The 25396-nt window shown below is 39.9% G+C and overlaps 1 protein-coding gene across 1 annotated transcript in view; it reads left to right on the forward strand.

Moving 5' to 3' along the window:
• Positions 1-25396, forward strand: part of LOC124612707 (DNA polymerase epsilon catalytic subunit 1) — a 313866-nt gene that overhangs the window by 285152 nt on the left and 3318 nt on the right. The window contains exons 34-35 of the mRNA XM_047141058.1: positions 2462-2673; positions 8194-8326. Of these exons, the coding sequence (XP_046997014.1) occupies positions 2462-2673; positions 8194-8326 (345 nt within the window). The remainder of the gene's footprint in view (positions 1-2461; positions 2674-8193; positions 8327-25396) is intronic.

Consider the following 25396-nt stretch of genomic DNA (forward strand, 5'->3'; position numbering starts at 1 on the left):
ACAAAATATGTTTTTGCTATCATTTAATTATCTTTGGTTCACCGAAGACATGATAAAATTTATATCTGGGACACACTGTCAGCATGTGGACAAACACATTCAGTTTGCAGATTTTTGTCACTTAGGTTGCCATGTAATTGTGACTTACTTATTTCCATAATAGGAATAATAATTTATAATAATAATAATAATAATAACCTGCCACATGCATATTTTTGATAGTAACAGTGATATCAGTTTCGCATCATCTGTATGGAGATGTGGAAACTCTTTCCAAGGTAAAATTTGTAAAAGTCCTGGACAGCTCTAACGCAAAAGAATTTATCTTTTAAAGGGAATTACATTCCAGAACAATCAGTTTCTGCTGCAAAAGCACGGGGACTCTTTAAACTGAAACAACAAATGGTCCCAAAGACAGATTTGAGATGGTTCTCCTGGCAATGTATTGAAAACTGTTCCTTTAGTTCTTTCAACACTGCATTTTCTTTAACACAAGAGAGCTTAGGCAAGTGGGCACTGTTCTTTGTCAGAAGTTGTCCCTTTCACCATCTAATTTTCTTTTTAAATGGTTCCATTTTCCCCATCAAATAAAAATAAATTGCTTTTCATCTTGCAACATCTTGCTGAGGGCATACAAGTGTGCAATCAAGCTCACAAAAAGTGAGGTCTGCAGTTCATTCTGGTTTTCCTAGTATTGGTTCCTGCTTTCCTTTTTCCTTCATAAATTCAACAAGAGCTGAACTTAAATCAAAAAATCATTGTAGGCATGTCCCTTAAGTTAACCAACATATTTTGCAGTAATATATATATATGTCCCTACACTCTCTGTTCAGTTCCATCAAAAACTGTTGAAACTAACGCCATAATAATCTATGCGCTTTCAGAAAATTTACTATTTGTACCAGCAATAATAATGAGCTCGATACCTGCGAATTTAGTGCCAAGTGCTTCTTGATGTACAAAACAACGAATCCCATAAAAATCATCTTGTTGATTGTCATTTTTAGCCCATTCATCACCAACTATATCTTTAAATTCCTTGTGCTTGCAGTTCTGTAGGACATTTTTGGTGCCTGGTTCTTATGTGACTGCTTAATGGACATTGTGAATTCACAATATTCTCTCTGGGAGGGAAGACTGCAATTCTCGTTCATTTTCTATCCAGGCTTGGGACAATAGGTCACTATCTGCCTTTTTTGAATGTATGCCCCATTGCAAGAACGACGAAATTTCCTTTATACCAGAAGCAAATAGCTGCCATTGTGTACAGATCAAAAAACACTGCACCAAATGCCAGAAAAAACAGTGCTGCATGACACTGCTACATGAAATGTCGTAATTTACCAAGTAGCTCCAAGGAGGACCACACAAAGCCGAGACATTCTGACAGAATGAGCCCTAGAACACTTACATGAAATTTTTCCAACACTGTTCTAGGGTCGGTATTCCCTTCTGTATTGCTAAATTTCTCCAGAACCCAAACGTATCTTCCCTGAGGTCAGCATCTACCAGTTTTTCTATTCTCCCCTAGAAAAACCTAATGTCATTAACTTTTTAATGTTGAGTTTTTAAACTGATGTTCCGGTAATATTCACACCTGGCAGCATGAGCCTTCATTGAAATTATTACATTCTAATTGAAGTTTGAGGATTTTTCGCTGACTCGTATCTAGCATACCAGATAGAATAGAGTGTTGCGATTGGTTCTCTTAAAGATCTTAATAATACAGAGGAAGTGTTGTTTATTCCAGGTGCCTTGTTTTGACTTAAGTCTTCAGGGCTCTGCCAAATTTTTTCTCATAATATCATGACTCCCACCTCATCTCTTCTCTTTCCATAATATTGTCTTCAGTTCTGCAAGTTTCCTAAGCAGTACAGTGAGTCACATTCCAAGGAAACCACTGTTCCCTGATCTCACACTCTTTGATTTATGTTTCTCAGTCTCATCTTCTAACGCACTAGGTGAATATGGCTTATGTAAAATTTGTGTGTGTTGTTGTTGTGGTTTTTTTTAAATAGTCAAAATTGGAGTATCTGTGATTGCTGAGTATTCTGTTGTGTTTAAAGACAAGCAGTAATGTGCTTGTGGTGCAGGTAGCTAAACTAACTCACATTTCGTTGTTTGATTTCATTAAATAATTTTTTATTTTATCCGTAAGTTAGTGGTTTCCCCTCCTCTGTACACATTTTTCCTTCCTGATATGAAAGATAAGAAATTTATAAGATTTATCACTTTTTTGTGTGCTATAATTGAACTACTGGCAGAGTATCTGAATGAGCCTTCATTTTATGTCATATGTATCATAGTTTGTGGTGTATGTCTTCCCTTTTAGTCAGGGGTAAAATACATCAGTAATTATTGAGAATAGTACCCATGTTTAGTGTAATCTTTTAGTTGCAATCTCCACCATTTCCCCATATGGAATTCAGTTATTTTGTTATTGTTTCGTTCTGCATCACAGGTACTGTCACTAGACCCTAGTGTCCAGGAAGAGGTCAACAATATTCGCCGCAATATGTTACGCCTTCTTGGTATTGGAGAATTCAGTTCAGTTGCCACATGGCGTGATCCTTGTATTTCATTCATTTTACCAGAAGTGATATGCAGAGCCTGCAATCACTGTCGAGACATTGACCTTTGCCGTGATCCCTACCGTGGAGTTGACAACGAGACGTAAGTTAACTGTCGTGTACAATAAATCTCTGGTAGTTGCTCTGACTTCAGTTGTTAGTAGTTTTCATTAATTTTTTAGTTGTAGCAAAAAAATGGAAGTTGGATGGTAGAGGAAGAAATCTACATTGTGCATACTATTAAATTAAAGAAACATATCTTGATGTTCTAGGATATCATGATCACCCCTTCTGTTATGTGCACAGCATTCTTACATCATATGATGGACATGTACTCAATTGAATTATATGATTTTGAATAAAAAAGGAAGAAAGAAAGAAAAAAATGAACTTCTGGTCTTTTTACATGCTCTAGGATGTCAAATGAAAGTTAATTTATTATCTGTGTCTGAGCACCAAGTAAACCCATGCATCCATATGTTAAATGTAAAGGAATATAAATTAGTAGCCTATTTATGTGGGGAAAACATGGAGAATGAGGTATCATCATGTATGTTGAAAATAACATTAAGTTTATATCCACTGAAACCAGTAATTTCTGCTTAGATTTCTTAAATATTTCTAGAAAGAACTGAGTCATTATCACACCACCTAGCTAAATGATCTTTGTAGAATTTAGTGTTAATATTCTGAAAAATTAAGATAAAAGAAGCAATTTGAAAATATCTAACATTTATAAGCTGAAGTAAATTTATTGTATTGATGTTAACCCTATGAGTATGGTTGTGTTTTTGTTGCTACTAGGACCAGCCACTCTGAAATGCTTTTTTAGAACATTTTTATTCTTCCTTTAGCTATTTTTGAAGCCATAGCCAGCTCATCTTCAGGTGGTAGGTATTTATAGATCTTGCATTTTGTACCTGGTGCAGCTAGCTGCAGGGATCGTGGTATAGTGAAAAAAATTGGATGTGCATAGATTCTGTTGTTTTAGGCACATTTTATTTTGTTAGTTCCACATGACATGATTCTTGAAATTGTAAGAATGCTTCCATAAAATGAGTCATTATGCACCAGTCAATACAGTACTTGGATGCAGTTGGTTTTACAACTTCTGTACAAACAAAAAATTACAAGGAACCCATATCCAAAAATGCATGATTTGTATGTCAGTTTGAAATCAGGTCACTTTCCAGTGACATGCTTCACGGTGCACACATCACGGAAACAATGAGCTGTGACCTAAGTGCTCTACAGGAACTGATCCATGTGGTGATCCTGCTGTTCATTTTGCAAGGTGTATCTGCAACACATTCTTTCAGACACCCTATCTGCAAGCCCTGGAGCATGTTTGTGGAACCCAATAGTCAACCCTTTTAGTTGCAAATGTAGGCTGTTAGTTTCTTGCACCCACTGCTGTGATAAGATGGAAACGGCATGTGATGGACTGCGGTGATCTGGAAAACGTTCTCAATCATGCATTGTGCACCTGTACCATTACGCACCATACCATCAAGCTGGACATTGAAAGTGACGCGATCTTCAAACTTATTTTACAACCAAACAGTACATTTCTGGACATGGGTTCCTTATCAAAATTTTACGTCCCCACTACAACCTCTAGAAGCATGTATAGGAATTCTGAACCTAGCTGTATATAAAAATTATCCACTATGTGCAGGCATCATAAATATAACCATATCACTTAAATGAACTGTATCAGTTCTTTAAACAGTTTTTAGCGTCCTTTTGAAGATATTAGCAACTCCATATGAATTCTTATGGTGAGGATCATGGTAATTGTACTTATTTCAAACAGGGATGTGTCAGAAAACATTCTGGCAGAAATAAAACTGTGAGGACAAGTTGTGAGTTTTGCTGCAATAACTCAGTTGGTAGAGCACTTACCACAAAAGACAAAGGTTCTAGGTTCGAGTCCCAGTCCAGCACTTAGTTTTAATCATCTAAGAACAGGCATTTCAAACATTGGTATTAATGTGACTATTTTCCTAGCATATGCCTCCACATTTTCAGTGAACTGTTTCTGATCATTACATCTTCACATGCAATAATTATGCAGTTACAGTCCACCTCAAAGTTGCAAGCCAACTATTAACATCAACAGAAAGTTTTCTGCCTGTGTTAGGCAGAGTTTATCACAAAAAGACCCAAATTTGCAATGATAAGCAACACTTTATTTTCACTGGAGCTTGTTTTCAGCTTCAGGAATGATAGAATGTATACACCTCAGGACACCCAGGAAAAACCCTGAATTTTTTTAGAATTCCAGGAATTTTTCATTGTTTTAGTTTACAGTTAAATTTCTATAATTTGGACTCGTGAGAACTGATACTCTAACAAAGAATTTTACTTTAGTCCACTACTGCGGAATAATACTGCATCAATAAAGCATAAATGTGAAAATAACAGCAAAATAAAATTCTAGTTGCAGAGAAAATTTTCCATTTAGAACACCAAAACACAGAGCACACATAAGCGTCTGTTGACAGCAAAATGTGTCAAAGGCTTTCGTACGAAGACTATTCAATACTTCATAACAACAAGCTGCTTTTATGAGCATGACGTCACAACTGTTACATTTTTAATAGGTCACGGGAAAATACTGTGAATTTTCACATTGCATACATAATGACAGTCCATACCATCATGCCAGGAGATATGCTTGTTTAACAATGACGAATGCAACCTGACACATTTGTTCCCCTTGGAACCTCCACACATGGATATGCCCATAGTCATGCTGTACGCCAAACCAGGATGTGTCTGAAAAGACAATGCAGTGCCAATACTGAGTCCATTGTTGTAATCAGGTGCACAACCATTGCAGTGATGCGTATTGAACTGCAGCGATGCATATGGAAACTAGCAACAGCCCCATGCTGACAGTCCATAGTGCTCTAGGTGTAATTGCTTTCTCAGTGTGGATATTCCCCTTGCTGCAGACAGACCCATTACCTGGCTCAAGCTGCATGACATAGCTGTAAAATCCAGCACATCCGAAACAACAATATGTCTGTCTTCTTGAGGTCAGTCATGTGTGACCTTTGTACCCTGCATGGTGTTGAAAATAGTCCTCCTGAACCTCTTGATATTGTATTTGTATAGCAGTTGTCAGATTCTAACCAGCAATACTGTGAAAAGATATAAGACAGTCTTGATGCACCATGATCTTGCAACTATCCAACTTTGACGTACGGCTCAATACAATTTTCTCGTAAATGAACAAAATTCAAATGCAATTTCTGGCAGATAAACTCACTGCATTCTCTTTCCTCATATACACAAACTGTAGATGACATATTGCTACCTACATATTGTGTCTGCACTTTTGCTTATCCAAGCATGTAGTATGCTTTACGCCAACTTGGTGTTCTGTGTATGCTGCCTTCATAGTGCTGCAATTTTAATGGCCAGCAGGGAACTAAAAATGGCAGTTACTCTATCAGAAAATGTAAAATCTGGAATGGAATAATAATAATAATAATATGAAAGGATAGGTTGCTACTTACTACTTAGAGGTATCGAGTGGTAGATAAGCAATCGTCAAACGTAGATGAAAACAAAACACACACACACACACACGGGAAGAGAGAGAAAGACAAAGTGAGAGAGAGACATTGTCATCTCTGAGCACTAAGGCCTGACTGCGTCTGAGGTGAATGGTAATCTTTGCTGTGCCTGTCAGGGGGGTACAGAGCAGGTGTGTGGCATTGATAGGAGGGATAAGATGATAACACTACATGTGGGAGCTGGCAGAGATGTGCTACTTGCAGCATTGGGAGGCTGTGCAAGTGGGGGAAAAAGGGAGAGGAGAGAAATAGAGAAGGGGAACTGACTATGCAGGTGTACTGGCAGAATAGGTGTGTGGAGGGCTGGAGTGGTGGCACTGAAGGGGATGGGCAGGTAGCGGACAAGGACAAGCAAAGGTTGAGGCCAGGTGTGTGTGTGTGTGTGTGTGTGTGTGTGTGTGTGCACCTGATGGACTTAGTCCAACATAGGAAGTCCAGGATGGAATAAGAATAATGCTATGAAAAAGGATAGACTGCTACTTACCACAGACATGCACAATGAAAAGAGTGCTAAACATTTAAGATTTTGGACAAAAATCTCTTCTTCAGAAACATAAAACACATGCTTATTGTTACCGTCTCCAGCCACTGTGGCCCGTCTATGTCTCACATGAGCAGCTACTTGGAGTAGGTGGTCTGGGTAAGGATGCGGCATGGGTTGAAGAAGGGGGAGGGATTGCAGTGTAAGGCAAGATGTGCTGTCTGTGAGAGTGCGAAGGGACATGGTGGAGACAGGACAGGGCTCTATGTGCAGTCAAGAGGCTGTGCTGGTGAGGGGAGGGGAGGAGATGTGGAAGAGATGAGAGAATGAGAGAGAGGTAGATAATGGGAAAGGTTGGGGAGGGGGGGTTATGATGAGAACATTGGATGTATTGCAGGGAGAGAGTTCCAACATGACTGTTCAGAAAGGCTGGTGTTGGTAGGAAGGATCCAGATGGCACAGGCTGTTAAGTAGTCATTGAACTGAAGACCTTGAGCAATGGGGACGATAGTGTAAAAGGGAGGTGGCATCAACACTGATGAGCAGGGCACCGGGTGGTAAAAAACAATAACTGTGGAGAGTCGATGGAAGAAATGGTTGGTATCTTTTATATATGAGGGTAGATTACAAGTAATAGGCTGAAGGTGATGGTCTCTTGGAGGCACATTAACTGGCCACAATGGAGCACCTTGGGTGGCTTTGTTTATGGACAGGAAGCAAGTAGAAGGTAGGAGCGCACAGGGTGGTGGAGATGAGGAGAAAGTTTCTGGATGGGCCTAATGATTTGAGAACAGCTAGAGATCCTGCTGGATTCCTGGAATGGAGACACTGTGCCAGGGATTGCAGGTGGACACATCTGACAGCTGGCAGAGGCCCTCCAACATGTAAACACTACAATTTGTAACCACAGTGGATGAGCCTTTGTCAACATGGATGCCTATAAGATGTCAACATAAAAAAATTTTGAGTAGACCTTTGCCTAACTGATGAAGAGAAAGAGGAAGATGATAATGATTAAGACTCAGTTTTTGTTCATGTCTAAAGGGTATTTTTCAGTAATTTCAGTTTTTATAAATAAAATCATATCCTTGTATGTTTTATAGAGAAAAGAGAGAACAGTTTTAGTTAAGGTTTTGTTTGTTTGTTTGTGTGTGTGTGTGTGTGTGTGTGTGTGAGAGAGAGAGAGAGAGAGAGGGGGGGGGGCTTTTTTAAAAGTGATTGCAGTGTGATCATGTGTCTGACCACAATTAATCTTTTTTATTGAAAATCATTTTTTTGCGTATTTGTTCTCATACTGATTCTCATCTGTTGTCTTAAGGCCATCTTAAAAGCAAGAGCATATAGACAGTTAATAGATGTGTGTACCCCAATAGTTAATTCTAATAAACCTTCAGCTGAGATTTATTGACACATTAGAAGCATTTGGAGTATATTTTTATGTGATTATTTTTTAAATAATTCTATATGTTTTGTGAAATACCTTAATATTTAAATTATTTCTGTACCTTCTGTTTGACAGAAAGGAATAAAACATTTTTTCTTCCTTTTTCTGTAGCCCTGTATGGAAATGCCCACTGTGTCAAACAAGTTATGACAATAAAGAGCTTGAATACATGTTACTGGATATTGTTCACAGAAAGACCATGGCTTATACTCTTCAAGATTTGCAATGTTCAAAATGTCATGAGGTAAGGTTGTCAAATACTTTGCATATACGTAAATGCAAGCAAAAATTTTATTGCTTTCGTATGTTGGTCTTGCTTTAAAACATTCAGTGGTGTACCATATAAAAGGCTATTATAATAATTAATAATATGGAACTACAGTTTTGGTTACCATCCACTAACGATAGCATACTCAGCAGTCAGCTTTTGTACTGTTCGTCTCTGGGAATCAACAAGATACTAAGAAGGTACATACCTTCACAATGATTGATTCACAAGCAGATGATGTATTGTGTATTTCTTCATTTTATATTTCATGTTCTGGAACAAAACTTTCAATTGCTCAGTTTCATCATAGTCTCTCGTGGAAAATTATTGCAAAGGAAAAAAGAGCAAAAAGCCTTTAGATGCACCACCCAGTCTGACACTACCCAAGTCCAGTCTTCACATCTATGAAAGGGGCAAAAATAATACAGGTAATAATACAGCTAGTTTCATGTGCAAAATACATGATGTGGTATTTTGTATTGAGCCAGTCTTCACAGCTCTAGCACATGAAACAATCTATACAGAAACAACACAGAAGTATAAAGTGCAACTTGCCCTGTTAAAACTTCTAATTCCTTCTTTTCTGTAATATGTTCACTGTGGACAGTGATACACATTGTATTGTGTGCATTTTTATTGTTAATTGTAACTGAACTTTTACACTGAGATGACAGAAGTCATGGAACAACTCCTAATCTTGTGTTGGACCTCCTTTTGCCCAGCATAGTGCAGCAACTCGACATGACATGGACTCAACAACTCATTGGATGTCCCTTGCAAAAGTATAGAGATATATATATATATATATATATATATATATATATGTGTGTGTGTGTGTGTGTGTGTGTGTGTGTGTGTGTGTGTGTGTGTGTGCAAAAACTGACCCCTCAATTACATCACATAAATGTTGAGTGGGATTCATGTAGGGCAATCTGAGTGGCAAAACAATCCATTTGAGTTGTCCAGAATGTTCTTCAAACCAGTCATGAACAATTATGATCCGGTGACATGGCACATTATCATCATAAAAATTACATTGTTGTTTGGAAGCATGAAGTCCATGAAAGACTGCAAATGGGTCTCCAAGCAGCTGAACTTAATCATTTCCAGTCAATGATTGGTTCAGTTGGACCAGAAGACCCGGTCCATTCCATGTAAACACTATGGAGCCACCACCAGCTTGCACATTGCATTATCGACAACTTGAGGCTGTGGCTTTGTTCGGTCTTTGCCACACACTGCCTCTACAATCAGCTCTTGCCAACTGAAATAAGGACTTAGGAATTATCTGACCAGGGGCCAGTCATCTAGGATCCAACCAATACGGTCACAAGCCCAGGAGAGGTGCTGCAGGTGATATTGTGCTGTTAGCAAAGGCACTCACGTCATTCATTTGCTACCATAGCCCATGAATGCCAGATTTCACCGTGCTGTAGGAACGGATAGGTTTGTCGCACATCCCACATTGATTTCTGCGGTATTTCACGCAGCATTGCTTGTATGTCAGCACTGACAACTCGATGCAAATGCCGCTGGTCTCGGTATTTAAGTGGAGGCCGTCAGCCACTGCATTGTCCATGTAGCCATAATCATGTCGGAAGCCATTTTACAGGAATCACATGAGTACAAATGACAGTTCCATCAGTGCACTGGCTGTATGCGTGCATTTTGCTATCCCACTCCTTTTGGCACCGCAATGTATTTTCAGAGACTGCATTGCTGTCATCCTCTTGTCCTCCCTTTTTGCCACAAAATTAGTAACATAATGAATTATGAATTAAAAGATAACTGCCTGTTCCTTTTGCCTCCCCACCCCCTACTCCCAAGCCTAGAACCAAAATAAACATGGGAAATACATACACTGTAACTCGCCAAACACCAGTTAGGTAGAATTTCACCTGAGAATGTCAGTCAGTTTTATATAATGTTATTACAAATTGGCTTTACTTCTGTCTTAACAAACGTTTGTTATCACGATGTGGGATATTGCATGAGAAAAAATTTACAATTAAAATCATGTCTGATTCTCTGCTGCCAAAGTTGTTGATTTGCAGATACAGCTCATGCAGACAGAGGTGTAACACACTGCTCAAAAGAATTAGGGGAACATGACTTTGGGCATCTGCCATACTATACTGAGAAATAATTGCGGACTGGGTATGTTACCAGATTATATCTTAACTTTCTGAAACTAAGTACACAACAAAACATCATTACAATACTCGATTATTTACGTAAAAACAAGTGAAATGTCTGACTGGTGTCAAAAACTAAGTGGAAACAATCATTCACCCCAACATCCTGGGTGCTTTTCGTTGGAGTTTGAGAGCTTCAGTAATGTGTATCCGCACTGTGAGTTTTTACCACTGCCTGACACATACATAGTATGCTCCTTGTAAGACTACTGAGGCCCTCCTGTGGTATCCGTTCCCATTCTTCCGTGAGAGCCCTTAGAAGTTGTTGGAGTGTCTGTGGTGGAACAGGACAGCCAGAAATAAGAAGATCCCACATTGGCAGGATGGGGTTTTGGTCTGGACTCACTACTGGCCATTCCACTATTTCAGTGTTCAGGCTTCACAAGAAATCTCTGCTGATGTCCATCATGTAGGGCCTGGAATTAGAAGGAATTCAGGGCCAGCACCATACCCGGCGTCCACCACGTAGTCCAACAGGATCTGTTCGATGGACTGCATGATGGTAAGATTACCATTGACAGTGACGATTTGGATGGCTGTCAACTCTGAAGCCTCACCACAATCACATAAAACCTTGGAAATCTGTCAATTTTGTGGACAATATTTGGCGAGTACTGTTCACCACAAGTCTCTGCATATGAACATGGCCATCACCTTGTCTTGGAGGATATCAGGACTCATCTGTGAACAACAAATTTGTCCAGTCATCAAGGTTGACACAAGAATGGCTGAACGGAAGGCAAGCTTAAGGATGTTGTGTCAAGCAGGGTACTTGAACAGGATGCCTGAGTCGGGCGGTCCTTTCTTGTAACCTGTCCATTACAGTATTAGACACAGCACCTCCAGTGGTTCTTCTGAGGTTGTCTTGCAGTGCTCTGGCAGTATCCATATGATAGCATATCACAGAGATGGCCAAGTATCGGTCTTCAAGTGGGGTCCTAATGCATTGGCAAACTTGTCCAACTCACATTGTATACTGACATAATTCCCTGTAGTTTGTCCACACCTGTGGGTGACACATGGACAGACATTGGCATCTGCAGCAGTACTAACAGAAGTCCATCCTTTTCAGATTGAACAGGCCACCCTTGCAACTTGCACTGCATTAAGATGTCCCATTGTATGTGTGTGGTTGAATACTACGGCCACAAATGACAACTGCCACATGTATACCTCCTAAGAAAACACTGGGACACCAATACTCACTTCCTTCTGAAGGGTCACTCGACACTGTAATGAATAACACAGCCAGTAGATGGTGAAAGATTTTAATTGTTGCATACATTGAAAGTGAAGATCTCAAGTCGTGGTAAGAAAATGAGTACTTCCTGTATCAAACTATATTCACCATAGCAGACGTTGCTACACTTTTTCCACTAATTCTTTTGAACAGTGTGAACTCTCTAGCTAATCCAGATAATGATAGTTGTAGGAAACCCAGAAGTATCAGGGAAAGATCGAAAGAAATGCCTCCCATAGGTGAGAGTATTAAAATCTTGATGGTAAACTGTCGAAGCATTCACAACAAAGTACCAGAGTTTGAAGCACTAAAGGTTGGTTGTAACCTGAAATTGATAGCAGTGAGATTTTTGGGGGAAATTTTAAGTGGTGTGTATCGAAAGGATAGGCGAACAGGAAATTGAGATCGGGTATTTGTCACAGTAAACAAGAAACTCAAATCCACTAACAAGGGGAGGCCGCCAATTGTGAAATTCAGATTCGATTCATACTGCGCATAATAAAAGCTCATGGCCAGAGGTGTAATGTGGCAAAGCACCAAGATGCACTTCTCAGCCGTTGTCGAGAAAATCGACAGTTAAAAGAAACCGTTGCGGTGAAATACTCTCTACGATTAACAGTTTTCTACAGCGTCGTGGCGCAGCGGTACGCGCTCGGATTCGTAATCCGAAGGTCGCCGGATCGAATCTCGCGCCATGCAACATTTTTTTTATTATTAGTTTTTTGTAATTAAATATATATATAAACTATTAATGAATTGCTTATGAATGTTGGTGAAGGCGGATCGCTCTCCAATTGTACCGCCTCCATTTTTGCGTTTGTTTAACAGGGTGTACCAAAGCTCTCACGTTCGCACTGATTTTCGACAATGTTATAAGTTGCGCTAGGGACCGCATCTACCTTCTTTCGAAGTCAGCAGGCAACTACGCTGTTATGCGGCGGCTCGTTTCGGCCCATTCAACATCTGTCCTTCAAGTGTAACGAGCCAGTAACGGAGTTTATATTTCATACCTGCCACAGCAAATTTGTGTTCGTGGGGTTTCTATTCTAATTCGAACGTTTGACTTACGCTATACGTATTCGTTTCGGTATATCGTTTCTACGTCTTCCGTTAACTATTCTCACGTCCGTCGGCCGTCGTAATTTAATGTATATATTATTATTGTTATTATTATTGATTGTTGCCGACTTACGTGGTGGGCCTTAATAAAAATGATATTGAAGTTGAACAATGTAATAAACTTTTCATATTACTTTCCTCGGCTAGTCAGTTCACTTTAAAACAAGAAATCTGTAGTTATTAATTAAAATTGCGGCCCACACACGCGCGAGAGTATTTTTCTTACCTCCGTTGACCATTGTATTGTAGTCGGAGTCCTGGCTCTGGCTCTCAGCTATGGTACTGAAAATAAGAATCTTAAAGCTAAGTATTTCTGCAACTTCGTGCGGCTGTGGAGAAAAATTAATATTATGCTAATAGCGGGCGAGTTTTCAGCTTCCGTTAAATTTTCATAAGTTAATATCGCCACGTAATGGCGTCGTTGGCTGCATCGGCCGCTGCGATTGTTGAGCTGTAAATTACTTGAATGCAGGTTAATTCAAGGAAGGCAGACATGAAATCGGGATCACCTCTTACAAATTAAAAGTGCACAATAATATTAAATCAGTATATTATATGCTTAACTCATACAAATATGCTTACGTTCGTCAGCACACGCAAGATGTCCCTCTAGACACATTCAAGACAAAAGAGGAAGTGAAGTCGACTAAAAAATTAACAAAAGAGCGTATCTTGTCTCTTTAGATCATTCTGTCATAAATTATTTCTTTGCAATCTAAACCTACACAGAGAAATTATTATTTTATGGCTACATGATAAAAAAAATCTCTTACGAATTATGAATGTCTTCTTTATAAATAATTTAAAGTCTTTTCGTAATATGGCACTGGGGACGCTATATTGCCCCCCCCCCCCCCCCCCCCCGAAATGTTTGTCATAAAAAATGTTCGTGGTTGGTTTTTTTTTTTTTTTTTTTTTTTTTTTTTTTTTTTTTTTTTTTTTTTTACATAAATATTTCCTCTTTCATGTCCACAGTGTCCACACGCAGATTTTTCTTTCACAGTTTACATATGTCACATCGTATATTTACACAGTAGTAATTACTGAGGTGTGTTGCACACAAGGTGTAATACAGATGATGTTCAAGGTATACAACCACGATTTAGTCCGGAATATTTGAAGTCCCAGGGGTGTCAACTGTTCGCTCCCCATTTGGCGCGGCCGTAGGGAAACCTGGGGAAAACCTCGGCGGAGCGACAGACTAACTGCTTGGGTCACTTTCACTTAAACGTTTCTGGAATGTCATTGGAGTACAGGATGTGCATACAAATATTTTTGTTGCACTATGCAAAAAATGAGGTCATTATAACAATTGATTGCGGTGTCGTTGATGATCTACGCCGCGACGTTTGGCTCGCGACGGCGTCGGTTGGTGTGTTCGGTGCTCGGCGTTCGCGGCGGCTGCGGAGAGGTCAACGCCCGCTCGACGCCAGCGTGTGTCTCGCCGTCGCGGAACGTCAGAATCAGCTGATCGGCTGCACGGTTGGCGATGCGCTTCTGTCTCGCCCGAGCGTGGCGGAGTGGGATGATATCCGCCTCCCGCGCTTGTTGGCAGGAGTCAGCTCTGCTACGCTTCTCCGACGTAGTACATGAAACATACACACAACCAACGTAATATTTGTTTCCCGCTGCAGATGGTTACGCTAGTGGGAAAGAAGAATTTATTAGTGCAGCAGTTGTTGTTAAGTTTTCGCCAGTTTCCGAGTGTCAAGCTAGCACTGTCTTGCAGAATACATAACATGGATCTTCTCCCGTGAATGAAGTTTTGATGCGCCATTGTTTCCATTACACGTCAGTTTTTGTCTGGATAAAATTATTCATGTTTTCGCCGCACTCGCAGGCACTGGTGAGTGTCCCAATACGAGTTTAGCACAAACATTCGCCGTTTCTGCGGTCGCTGTTTTGCAACAGTCCATGCATCGCATTCCAATCTCGCATTATTGTGCTCACTGAAACTACAGTCTGTCCCAAAAATATTGACTGTGGGTTCACTTCACGTTAACAGTTCACATTTATAAGCAAATTCACAGTTTTTCGTGCGTAATATTGGCGTTTGGCGTCCTTATCGCTGTTGAACGTTCAATACTAGCACTTCACTGTCCGTATCACAGTTTCACCTTCACAGTTTTTCACACTGTTTAAAGTAACTGTTTCGATTAGTTTACAAACACTAATGTATTTCATTCAGTCTGAACTGGATTTTGGCTTGTGCTGGATTTTACCAGTCTCTCGCACTAATTTTCTCTTTTCATTTTCCACTTAGAGTCGTACTTGCCTTCAGATTTTTTGACTATACAATCGTATTTCCGTCTCATCTGAGGTCAGTCCCCATGTCATGTCTGCCCACTCATTGCGTACTTGCCCTCCAGAGCCAGGCTCGACTTTACAAAACTTTGCCTCTCGCATTACTGTACACATTTTATAATCTAGGCCTAGCGTGCAAGTTCCTAGATTAATGTTAGATTTGTGACTTTTGTTTACACTACAAATTCGTGCAAATCTCTGCCTTAGCAGATGGCAATATATTTTAACAGTGCTTAGCGGTAGTCGCGTTTACTGATTTGCTTTGTACCTTGCCCATAACACATGAGGTACCTTGGGTGATGTACACCCTGCACTCATGTTGTTTAGTAAATTATGATTGACCATATTTCAAGATCGGTATAAACATAAATACATGAAACGACATATACACTATAATATTGAATTTCATAAGTTGCATTACTACTACAGTTCAAAAATATTCATGACACACTATTGAAAAATTCTTTCATCATTACATGCTATTGAATTTTTTTTTAAATATTTTTAAAGCATTTTTCAACATGAAATTTTTAACATATTCTTAAACCTACGTTCATTTTTTTCTTCAAAATACAATTGCTTAAAAATACTATTATTCCTTAACATGTACAAAATTGAATCGCACTAATCTTGTGTGCCTCATTGTCTTTAAATATTACACTAAAATCGGAACATTTACACACAGAAAAAATACACTATAAACTTAACCTACTACACACAAATGTAAACGTTGCTCTACTGAGCGAACTTCTTTAAGTCTTTGTAAGTATTTTTTCTTATTTCCTTGGTAACTGCCTCCTTATTTGACCACGGAATGGTGTAGTTTGCGTGACAGAAAGTATCGTGAGGTACCACTTCGATGTTATAGGTGTAGCCCTCGATAACACCGGGTTTTTCCGAAAGCACATTCTCATAATCTGTAAGTAGCTGAGTCAATTCGTTTTGTTGTGCTTCAGTCAAATGTTCTGACTCCCTAACTTTCGTGTCTATCAGTTTCCTTTTTTTTCTCTTTGTCTTCAGTAATAAAATCTTTAAAATATACTTGTCTTGTACCTAAGCCAGAATATAAATTCATTACCTGTATTCCTTCGAATCTCGTTTGAAAGCTCCGGCAATATTTACCGTGCACTTCCCGTGTCCTCAACAACGGCAAAACTACACGTCTATCCTCATTCATAAGGCTTACTTCCCCGCACAAGAGGTCGATTTTTGCGTCCCTCTGGCGTAAAAATTCCATCCCCAGGATGCAAGCAACACCTAATCCCTTAACTACTAGGAACGAGCTTTTCATTGCTTCATTTCCTACCGTAAACTCGACTTGCACCTGGTGCTTTATGATATGAGATTGTGCACCTATTGCACCTGTAACACGACAATTCTTCACTGGCAATACTGGTATTCTATTATTTTGACTCAAGTACTTGTAAAAATTTGCGCTCATGACATTGGTTGACGCACCGGTATCGACTATTATGTGTATTGGTGCTCCATACATATCTGCTTGCAATATAGCCTGCACAACACTTTTGTCGGTTCGGTTACATGTCTGCGGTATGTCTACAAGTTCCTTTTCTATTTTTGTTCCTTCGTTGTATCTCAGCATACAAAGTTCATGGCTGTCGTCTGTGAATGTGCCCTCACTACACCATCCTGCAGCCAACAACGGAGAGCGTATTGTGGCTGTCTTTAGTTTAACGGATGAGCATTAGTGGGTTGACAGTTGTCTGTCACTTCCACTAACCTCACATTGTGGTTCTGGTTGTTGTTGTTGCTACTGTTGGGTTGGCCGCCCTGCCTCCCAGATGGTGTATTTTGATATTGTGTATGGCTCTGGTTTTGTGGTGGTCGGTTGTAACTCCCTGACATGTTCTGTGACAGACCTGGGTTGGTGTTCCATTGTGGCGCTGTGTTTTGTTGCCACTGTGGTGTCGGTTCGTTACGACCACACCACTGGTTTCGGTTGTTCCGCCATTGCGGATTGCCGTTACCATTATATCCATTACTCATGCGTCCATCATGATGTCTCTTTCGATTTTGACGATTATAACCATTGCCGTTATAACCATTGCCATTGTTTGTGCCTCGATTCTGTTGCCGGTGCTCTTGCCTATTCTCGTTACCATTTGGTACTAAGTTACTACCGTTACTGTGGCTGCTATTGTAATCGGCTTTTTGTTGATTACAGCCTGCATGGTTCCACTTGTTTTCGGTTTTCATATCTTCGATCAATAAGTCAACAGAATCCACTATTTCCATGAATTGTTCTATATCGTATTCCGGCACATTGATGAAATATCTTTTAATTTCACTGGGCAACTTCATTTTTATTAATCTGATTATGTCACGATCGGACATTGGCTCGTCCCAGTACCTGGTTTTGTTTATATACTTTTCGAAATATTTGCGTAACGTTCCCATCTTAGGATTGTACATTTCTGGACTGTACAACTCCTTTCGTAGTCTTTCTTGGACACTTATCGGACCAGAATTTTTGCAAGAATGCACCTTCAAACTGTTGCATCGTTAGACATTTTTTGGACACGTCGGTGGCCCACAGTGCCGCGTCACCTTGAATAAAGGAGACCACGAACTGTATTCTTTGTCTTTCCGTCCATGTCCTGGGAAACACATTCCTAAAGCTCTTAATAAATACAACAGGGTGGACATTTCGTTTTTCGCTATTGAAGGGTTGGAATGTCCTGTGTTTTATTACATTGTCCTCTTTTTTTGCACGTCTGATTGCTACATTCTGGGACATTCATCACTTCGTGATGTGCGCTGCACGGTATCGCATGTTGTTCGTGCTCATAATTCGCATTAGGTTGCGGTTGCGCACTCGCACCCTGCCTACCGTCAGCGTTATTATAGTAATCAGTACGCGGAGTTGGATTCATGATCTGTCCGCCACTGTTTACATTGCTTTCCAACGCAGACAGTCTCCGCGCGACCTCCTGTTGCCAATTTGGCAACTCCGCTGTCACACGGGATTTGATCTCTGTTAATTCGGCATGTAGTGCAGCAGCACTAGCGTCAATATTTACACTCGCGGCCGCAGTCGCTTGTTCTACAGCTGTTTTTACGTCGCTTTCAATCTTTGCAGATATCTCGCGATCCTTTACTTCTAGCCATTCATTTAATTCTTTTTCTACTTTTTGAGCTTGCACTTCCAAATATGCGTCAATACTTTTCCATGCATCTATCTCCACATTATCTACGCGGTTGGTTAAAGTCTGGACATTATCTTCAAGCCTAGCCTGCGATATCTGTAATTTCTGCATCTCACCGGCTAAGCTTTGCACCAGATCGGGTATTTCTTTGCACGCGTCCCGCATCTCGGCTAGTTCGCTTTGGATCCTATCTAGTTTTGCTTCATTGCACTGCTCTTGCTCACGTAGCATCTGAGCCAGGTTTTGATCTCTTTCCCTATCTCTTTCTTCTAACCTGCGCAGAAATTCTGCAAATGGGTCTGCAATCAGTGAGCATACTGGTGCCCCGCTTAATCTAGCACTCGATTGGCCCCCCTGCCCAGGCAGTGGAGTTGTTACTCTATTCCCATTCTGCTGTGGAGCGTCGTTCGCCGTCCACAGATCCTCGCCCCCCGCTCCGGAAATTATGTTATCCGAGGCGGTGGCTTGGGATTCGTTTACATTTTGCAAATTATCCTCACTTTCCATATTAACCGAATTTTGTTCTTCTGGTACGGATGCTTTAGGTTGTCCTATCTTACCCATACTAAATTCACTTTAAGCCACTGACAAATCTTTAACACTGATACACACACGAATAATTATCCCCTCCAAAAATAAACATATAAATAAACAAAACGAATAATTATCCCCTCCAAAAATAAACACATAAATACACAAAACACCGAAGGTATCTCATGTGCACATGGGTTCGATATTCCGCACAGAGCTACACAGGATGCTTGCACAATAGGCCTTACCTTACTTATTTTTCTTTCTCGCAATCCTTTTTCTTTTCTACACTTTTTCCTCTCCAGATCTCCTCAGGGTGTGGTTTTGTTGTTGTACATGTAAAAGAATTCATATAAGCATTAATATTTTACAACAATTATACACATACATAATTACATTCATTACAATAGAATCATATTAATTGGGCCCCAAAGTTGCGGCGCCAATCTCGCGTCCGTTGGCCGTCGTAATTTAATGTATATATTATTATTGTTATTATTATTTTTTGATTGTTGCCGACTTACGTGGTGGGCCTTAATAAAAATGATATTTAAGTTGAACAATGTAATAAACTTTTCATATTACTTTCCTCGGCTAGTCAGTTCACTTTAAAACAAGAAATCTGTAGTTATTAATTAAAATTGCGGCCCACACACGCGCGAGAGTATTTTTCTTACCTCCGTTGACCATTGTATTGTAGTCGGAGTCCTGGCTCTGGCTCTCAGCTATGGTACTGAAAATAAGAATCTTAAAGCTAAGTATTTCTGCAACTTCGTGCGGCTGTGGAGAAAAATTGATATTATGCTAATAGCGGGCGAGTTTTCAGCTTCCGTTAAATTTTCATAAGTTAATATCGCCACGTAATGGCGTCGTTGGCTGCATCGGCCGCTGCGATTGTTGAGCTGTAAATTACTTGAATGCAGGTTAATTCAAGGAAGGCAGACATGAAATCGGGATCACCTCTTACAAATTAAAAGTGCACAATAATATTAAATCAGTATATTATATGCTTAACTCATACAAATATGCTTACATTCGTCAGCACACGCAAGATGTCCCTCTAGACACATTCAAGACAAAAGAGGAAGTGAAGTCGACTAAAAAATTAACAAAAGAGCGTATCTTGTCTCTTTAGATCATTCTGTCATAAATTATTTCTTTGCAATCTAAACCTACACAGAGAAATTATTATTTTACGGCTACATGATAAAAAAAAATCTCTTACAAATTATGAATGTCTTCTTTATAAATAATTTAAAGTCTTTTCGTAATATGGCACTGGGGACGCTATACTATACGTGGTGAACATTATGAAGACAATTAATAACATTTGTGAAATACAACTTTGTTTGCGGAAAACGTAATGATGTTCGAAGTCGCCAGTTTTTCCACGACAAACGACTTATTATATGCATAATTGTTGCAACTGATTACCGGGAAATGTGTGTGTGTATATATATACACACATTTGAATTACAAAAAACAAATACTATAAAAAGAAAAAAAACGTTGCATGGCGCGAGATTCGATCCGGTGACCTCCGGATTACGAACCCGAGCGCTTACCGCTGCGCCACGACACTGTAGAAAACTATTGATCGTAGAGAGTATTTCACGGCAACGGTTTCTTTTAACTGTCGATTTTCTCGACAACGGCTGAGAAGTGCATCTTGGTGCTTTGCCACATTACACCTCTGGCCATGAGCTTTTATTATGCGCAGTATGAATCGAATCTGAATTTCACAATTGGCGGCCTCCCCTTGTAAGATAGAAATCAAGATGTGTGTGAGATTGTATGGGCAAGACTCAGTATCAAGGTTGGCATAAAATGATAATTGGATCCTTCTATCGCCCACCAGACTCACCTCCTGATGTAAGCGAAGACTTTAGAGAAAACCTCAGTTCACGTGTACTTGAGTTCCCCAATCATACTGCAATCATCGGTGGAGACTATAATCATCCAATAATTAACTGGGAAAATTACAGTTTTGTTAGTGATGGATGTGATAAGACATCCTATGAAATTTTACTAACTGTCTTCGCTAAAAATTACTTAGCCTCATGATGGAAATATATTGGATCTAATGCAATGAATAGACCTGACCTCCATGAGGGTGTTCACATTGAAACTGGTATTAGTGACCATGATGCAGTTGTGGCAACAATGATTATCAAAGTACAAATGACAACTAAAACAAGCAGAAAGATATATATGTTTAGTAAACTAGATAAAAAGTCAGTAGTGTCATTTCTCAGTGAGGGAACCTGAAACATTCAGCCCAGGGCAGGAGCTTGTATATGAACTCTAGCTCAATTTTAAAAGAATAGTTGACCATGCGCTGGATAGATATGAACAAATTAGAACAGTTCGTAATGGGAGGGAACCTTCATGGTATACAGTCATTGTAAAGAAACAGAGACTACAGCATAATAGGTGTAAAACACAGGTAGAGAGATGCCAAATGAAATGTGTTTGGCTCTCAGGAGAGCAATGTGTGAAAGCTTCAGTGACTACTGTAGCAGAATATTGTCAAATGACATTTCACAAAATCCAAAGAAATTTTGGTCGTATGTAAAGGTTGTTAGTGGCACCAAAGTTAGTGTCCAGTCCCTAGTGAATGAGACAGGAACTAGAATTGTGGGTAGAAAGGAAAACCCAGGAGAACTGTCGTAATTTAATCCTCGCACTCCTGAGAAGATAATGAAATGAGTGTTAGTGTCAGTGGTGTTGAGAAACAGCTGAAATTGTTAAAACTGAACAAAGCTCCAGGCTTGAGGAGCCCCTTTTAGATTCTATACTGAATTTGCAGCTGAGTTAGCCCCTCTTCTAACTATAATCTACCGTAGATCCATTGAGTAAAAATCTGTGCCCAGTTCTTGGAGAAAGGCACAGGTCCCACACATCTACAAGAAGTGTAGTAGAAGTTTTCCACAGTACTTCTGTCCATTGTCCTTGACATCAGTTTGTTGTAGAATCTTAAAACATATTTTGAGCTCAAACATAATGAAGTATCATGAATAGAATGAACTCCTCAGTGCCAACCAGCATGGATTTTGAAAACATTGATCATGTGAAACCCAACTCACACTTTCCCACATTACATACTGAATACTTTAGATCAAGGCAACCAGTTAGACACTGTGTTCCTTGTTCTCCAAAAAGGATTTGTCTCAGTACCACACCTCTACTTACTGTCTAACACACTATCATATGGTTATCAAGTGAAATTTGTGATGGACTGAGGACTTTTTGGTAGAGAGGACACAGCATGTTATCTTGGATGGAGAGTCATCATCAGATGTAGAAGTAACTTTGAGTGTGCCCAAGGGAAGTGTGTTGGGACCTTTGTTGTCCATGTTATATATTAATGTCCTTGCAGACAATATTAATTAATGATATCAGGCTTTTTTGCAGATAATGCAGTTACCTTTAACCCTGTGGCGCATAGCGTCCACTACAGTGGACAGCTGTTAATGGTCGCTTCTTTGGCATTTTCAGTCAGTCCTGAGGCTGCAAATGCACACAGTTCACTGCAATTGGCACTCCCTACTGGTGTTGTGTTCTGCATGCATTTGCAGCCTCATGATTGATTGAAAATGCCAGAAACTTGACCATTATAAGTTGTCCACTGCAGTGAAATTCATGCACCACAGGATTAATTAAGTACAATCTGAGAGAAGCTGCACAAATATTCAGTCATATCTTGATAAGATTTCAACATTGTGCAGAGATTGGCAGATTGCTGTAAATGTTTAGAAATGTAAAATTTTGCACTTCTCAAAACGAAACAAAAAACATAGTATCCTATGACAGTAGTATCTGTGAGTCACCATTGGAATTGACCTACTCGTACAAATATCTGGGTGTAGCATTTCGTAGAGATATAAAATGGAATGATCACATAGGTTCAGTCATGGGTAAAGCAGCTGGTAGACTTTGGTTTATTTGTAGAATACCGGAGAAGAGCAATCAATCTACAAAAGAGATTGCTTACAAATCAGTCGTGCATGCAACCGATTCTGAATATTGCTCAAGTGTGTGGGACCTGTACCAGATAGGACTAACAGGGCATACTGAATATATACAGCGAAGGGCAGCACAAATGTCGCAGGTTTGTTTAATCTGTGAGAAAGTGTCACAGAGGTACTGAAGGAACTCAACTGGCAGGCTCCTGAAGGCAGACTTAAACTATCCCAAGAAAGTGTATTGACAAAGTTTCAATAACCAGCTTTAAGTGATTACTCTAGGGATATACTACAACCCTCTATGCATCGCTTACATAGGGATCATGAGGATAAGATTGGAATAATTGTTGCGCGCCCGTCATTCGTCATAGCGTCATTCCTCGTGGTTCACTGAGTCAAATGCTTTAGTAAGATCTAGAAATATCCCTGCTGTCTGCATTCCCTCATCCAGAACATCATACACCTTGTGGATAAATTCGGTAATTGCTGTAATGGTATTGTGATGCTTTCTGAAGCCATGCTGTGTTTCTGCTAGTCAGTCAATCATTCTTCCTGTGCTCGATATGTGAGTGGAACAGGAAGAAACCCTAATAACTGGTATAATGGGACTTACCCACTGCCATGCACCTGCAGAATATAGATGTAGATGTGTGTATTACGTACACTGATCAGCCTGAACATTATGACCATCTACTTAATAGCCTGTATGTCCTTTTCTGGCACGGATAACAACGGTGACCCATCCTGGCACAGATGCAATGAGGCCGTGGTAGGTTGCTGGAGGGAGTTGGCACCACATCTGCAGACACAAGGCAATGTGTTCTATCAGGTTCAGATCTGGTGAGCTGGGAAACTAGCACATCAATTGGAACTCGCAACTGTATTCCTTGAACCTCCCTGTTGAGAAACGTGAGCGTCATGAAGGGGTGTATGTGGCCTGGAACCAGTGTACGATACCCTTTGGCCATCAAGGTACCTCGGATGAGCTACACTGGACCCATGGTTGCCCATATAAATGTTCCCCAGAGCATAATGAAGCCACCACCAGCTTGGCTCCGTCCCTCAGTGCAGGTGTCAAGGAGCTGTTCCCTTGAAAAACGACATTTTCGCGTCCTTCCATTGACATGATGAAGAAATTGTCAGAATTCATCAGACCATGCAGCACTCTGCACTGTGCCAAGGTCCAGTGCCAATGTTCATGTACCCATTTCAATCGCAGTTGCTGATGTTATGGCACACGTATATGTCATTGGCTGAGCGGTCAAACACATTTGTACTCTGCCCAGCATTAAAGTCTGATGTTAGTTCTGCCACAGTTTGCTGCCTGTCCAGTTTTGCCATTCTGCCCAGCATAAGGCATCAGACATCTGTAAAGAGGGGTGGCCACCCAATCCCAAAATGTCTGGACATGGTTTATCCTTGGTTTCGCAATGCATTGAAGGCACTCACCACAGCACTCCTCAAACAGTTGACACATCATGCAGTTTCCGAAATGCATGTGCTAAGCCTCCGGGCCATCACAATCTGCTCTCGGTCAAACGCAGATGGATCACATGCCTTTCCCATTGTAGACAAGGAAAGCATGGTCACTGATACTACATGCACCATGTGTGAGTCTGACTAGCAGTCATTCCTCACCGGGTGATTCTGGTATTGCCTGGATGGGTTTATATCAATAGTATGTCGATGGTTATAATGTTCTGTCTGATCAGTGTAGATGCCTGTTGCTAAATAATGAGTGTATTGCAGTTACTTTCTACCTGTAGGTATCACTGGTTTATTAACAGAGCCTTACAGCAGCCTATTTTGTATCGAAGAGTACGTAGTAACATTATTTCTAGTACTGAAAAAATTTGCAAATGACAAGAGTTGTATTCACAAACAGTAAATAGAAAGATATCAGTTCAACAGTGAAGTGTAAAACAAGCTTGATTTAATTTCTCGAACAGAGACTAACTTTAGTTTTTAGATAAATTTCCATACTTTTGACTTGTAAGAACTGATACTCATACAAATAATTTGACTTTATAATACTACAGCGAGAGAATAACACCAAAATAAAACTTTAGTTGCAAAGAAAATGAATTATTTACAACAACAAAACACAGTGCACATACAGCATGTGCCAACAGCAAATTGTGTCAAAGGCTTTGGGATGAAGACGATGCAATGCATATTAGCAACAGACTGAATTCACTGAGCGTGACATCACAATTTTTTATGTTTCTAACTGGTTTGCGGGAAAATATTTCGAATGGTGGTTTGAGAAGTGTTACTTTCTAAGTAAATTTCCTTTTAACGCAAAACGGATTTTGTTACGTGTGAGAATGTGCGATTAATTTCTTAAATCGTGGATTGACTCTTTCAAAACTTAACGACATTGATGATCACCCACTTAGAAAAATTTCAGGCCCAGAAGACCAGCCATTTATGTCATCATTTTAAATTTTACTGGAACATTTGTGTTTGATTTATCTTAAAGGGAACAGACATTAAAGCAGATAAATCTTCCAGGTTAGTTTTTC

This window comes from Schistocerca americana, chromosome 4, assembly GCF_021461395.2.
Source record: "Schistocerca americana isolate TAMUIC-IGC-003095 chromosome 4, iqSchAmer2.1, whole genome shotgun sequence".
Lineage (NCBI taxonomy): Eukaryota > Metazoa > Arthropoda > Insecta > Orthoptera > Acrididae > Schistocerca > Schistocerca americana.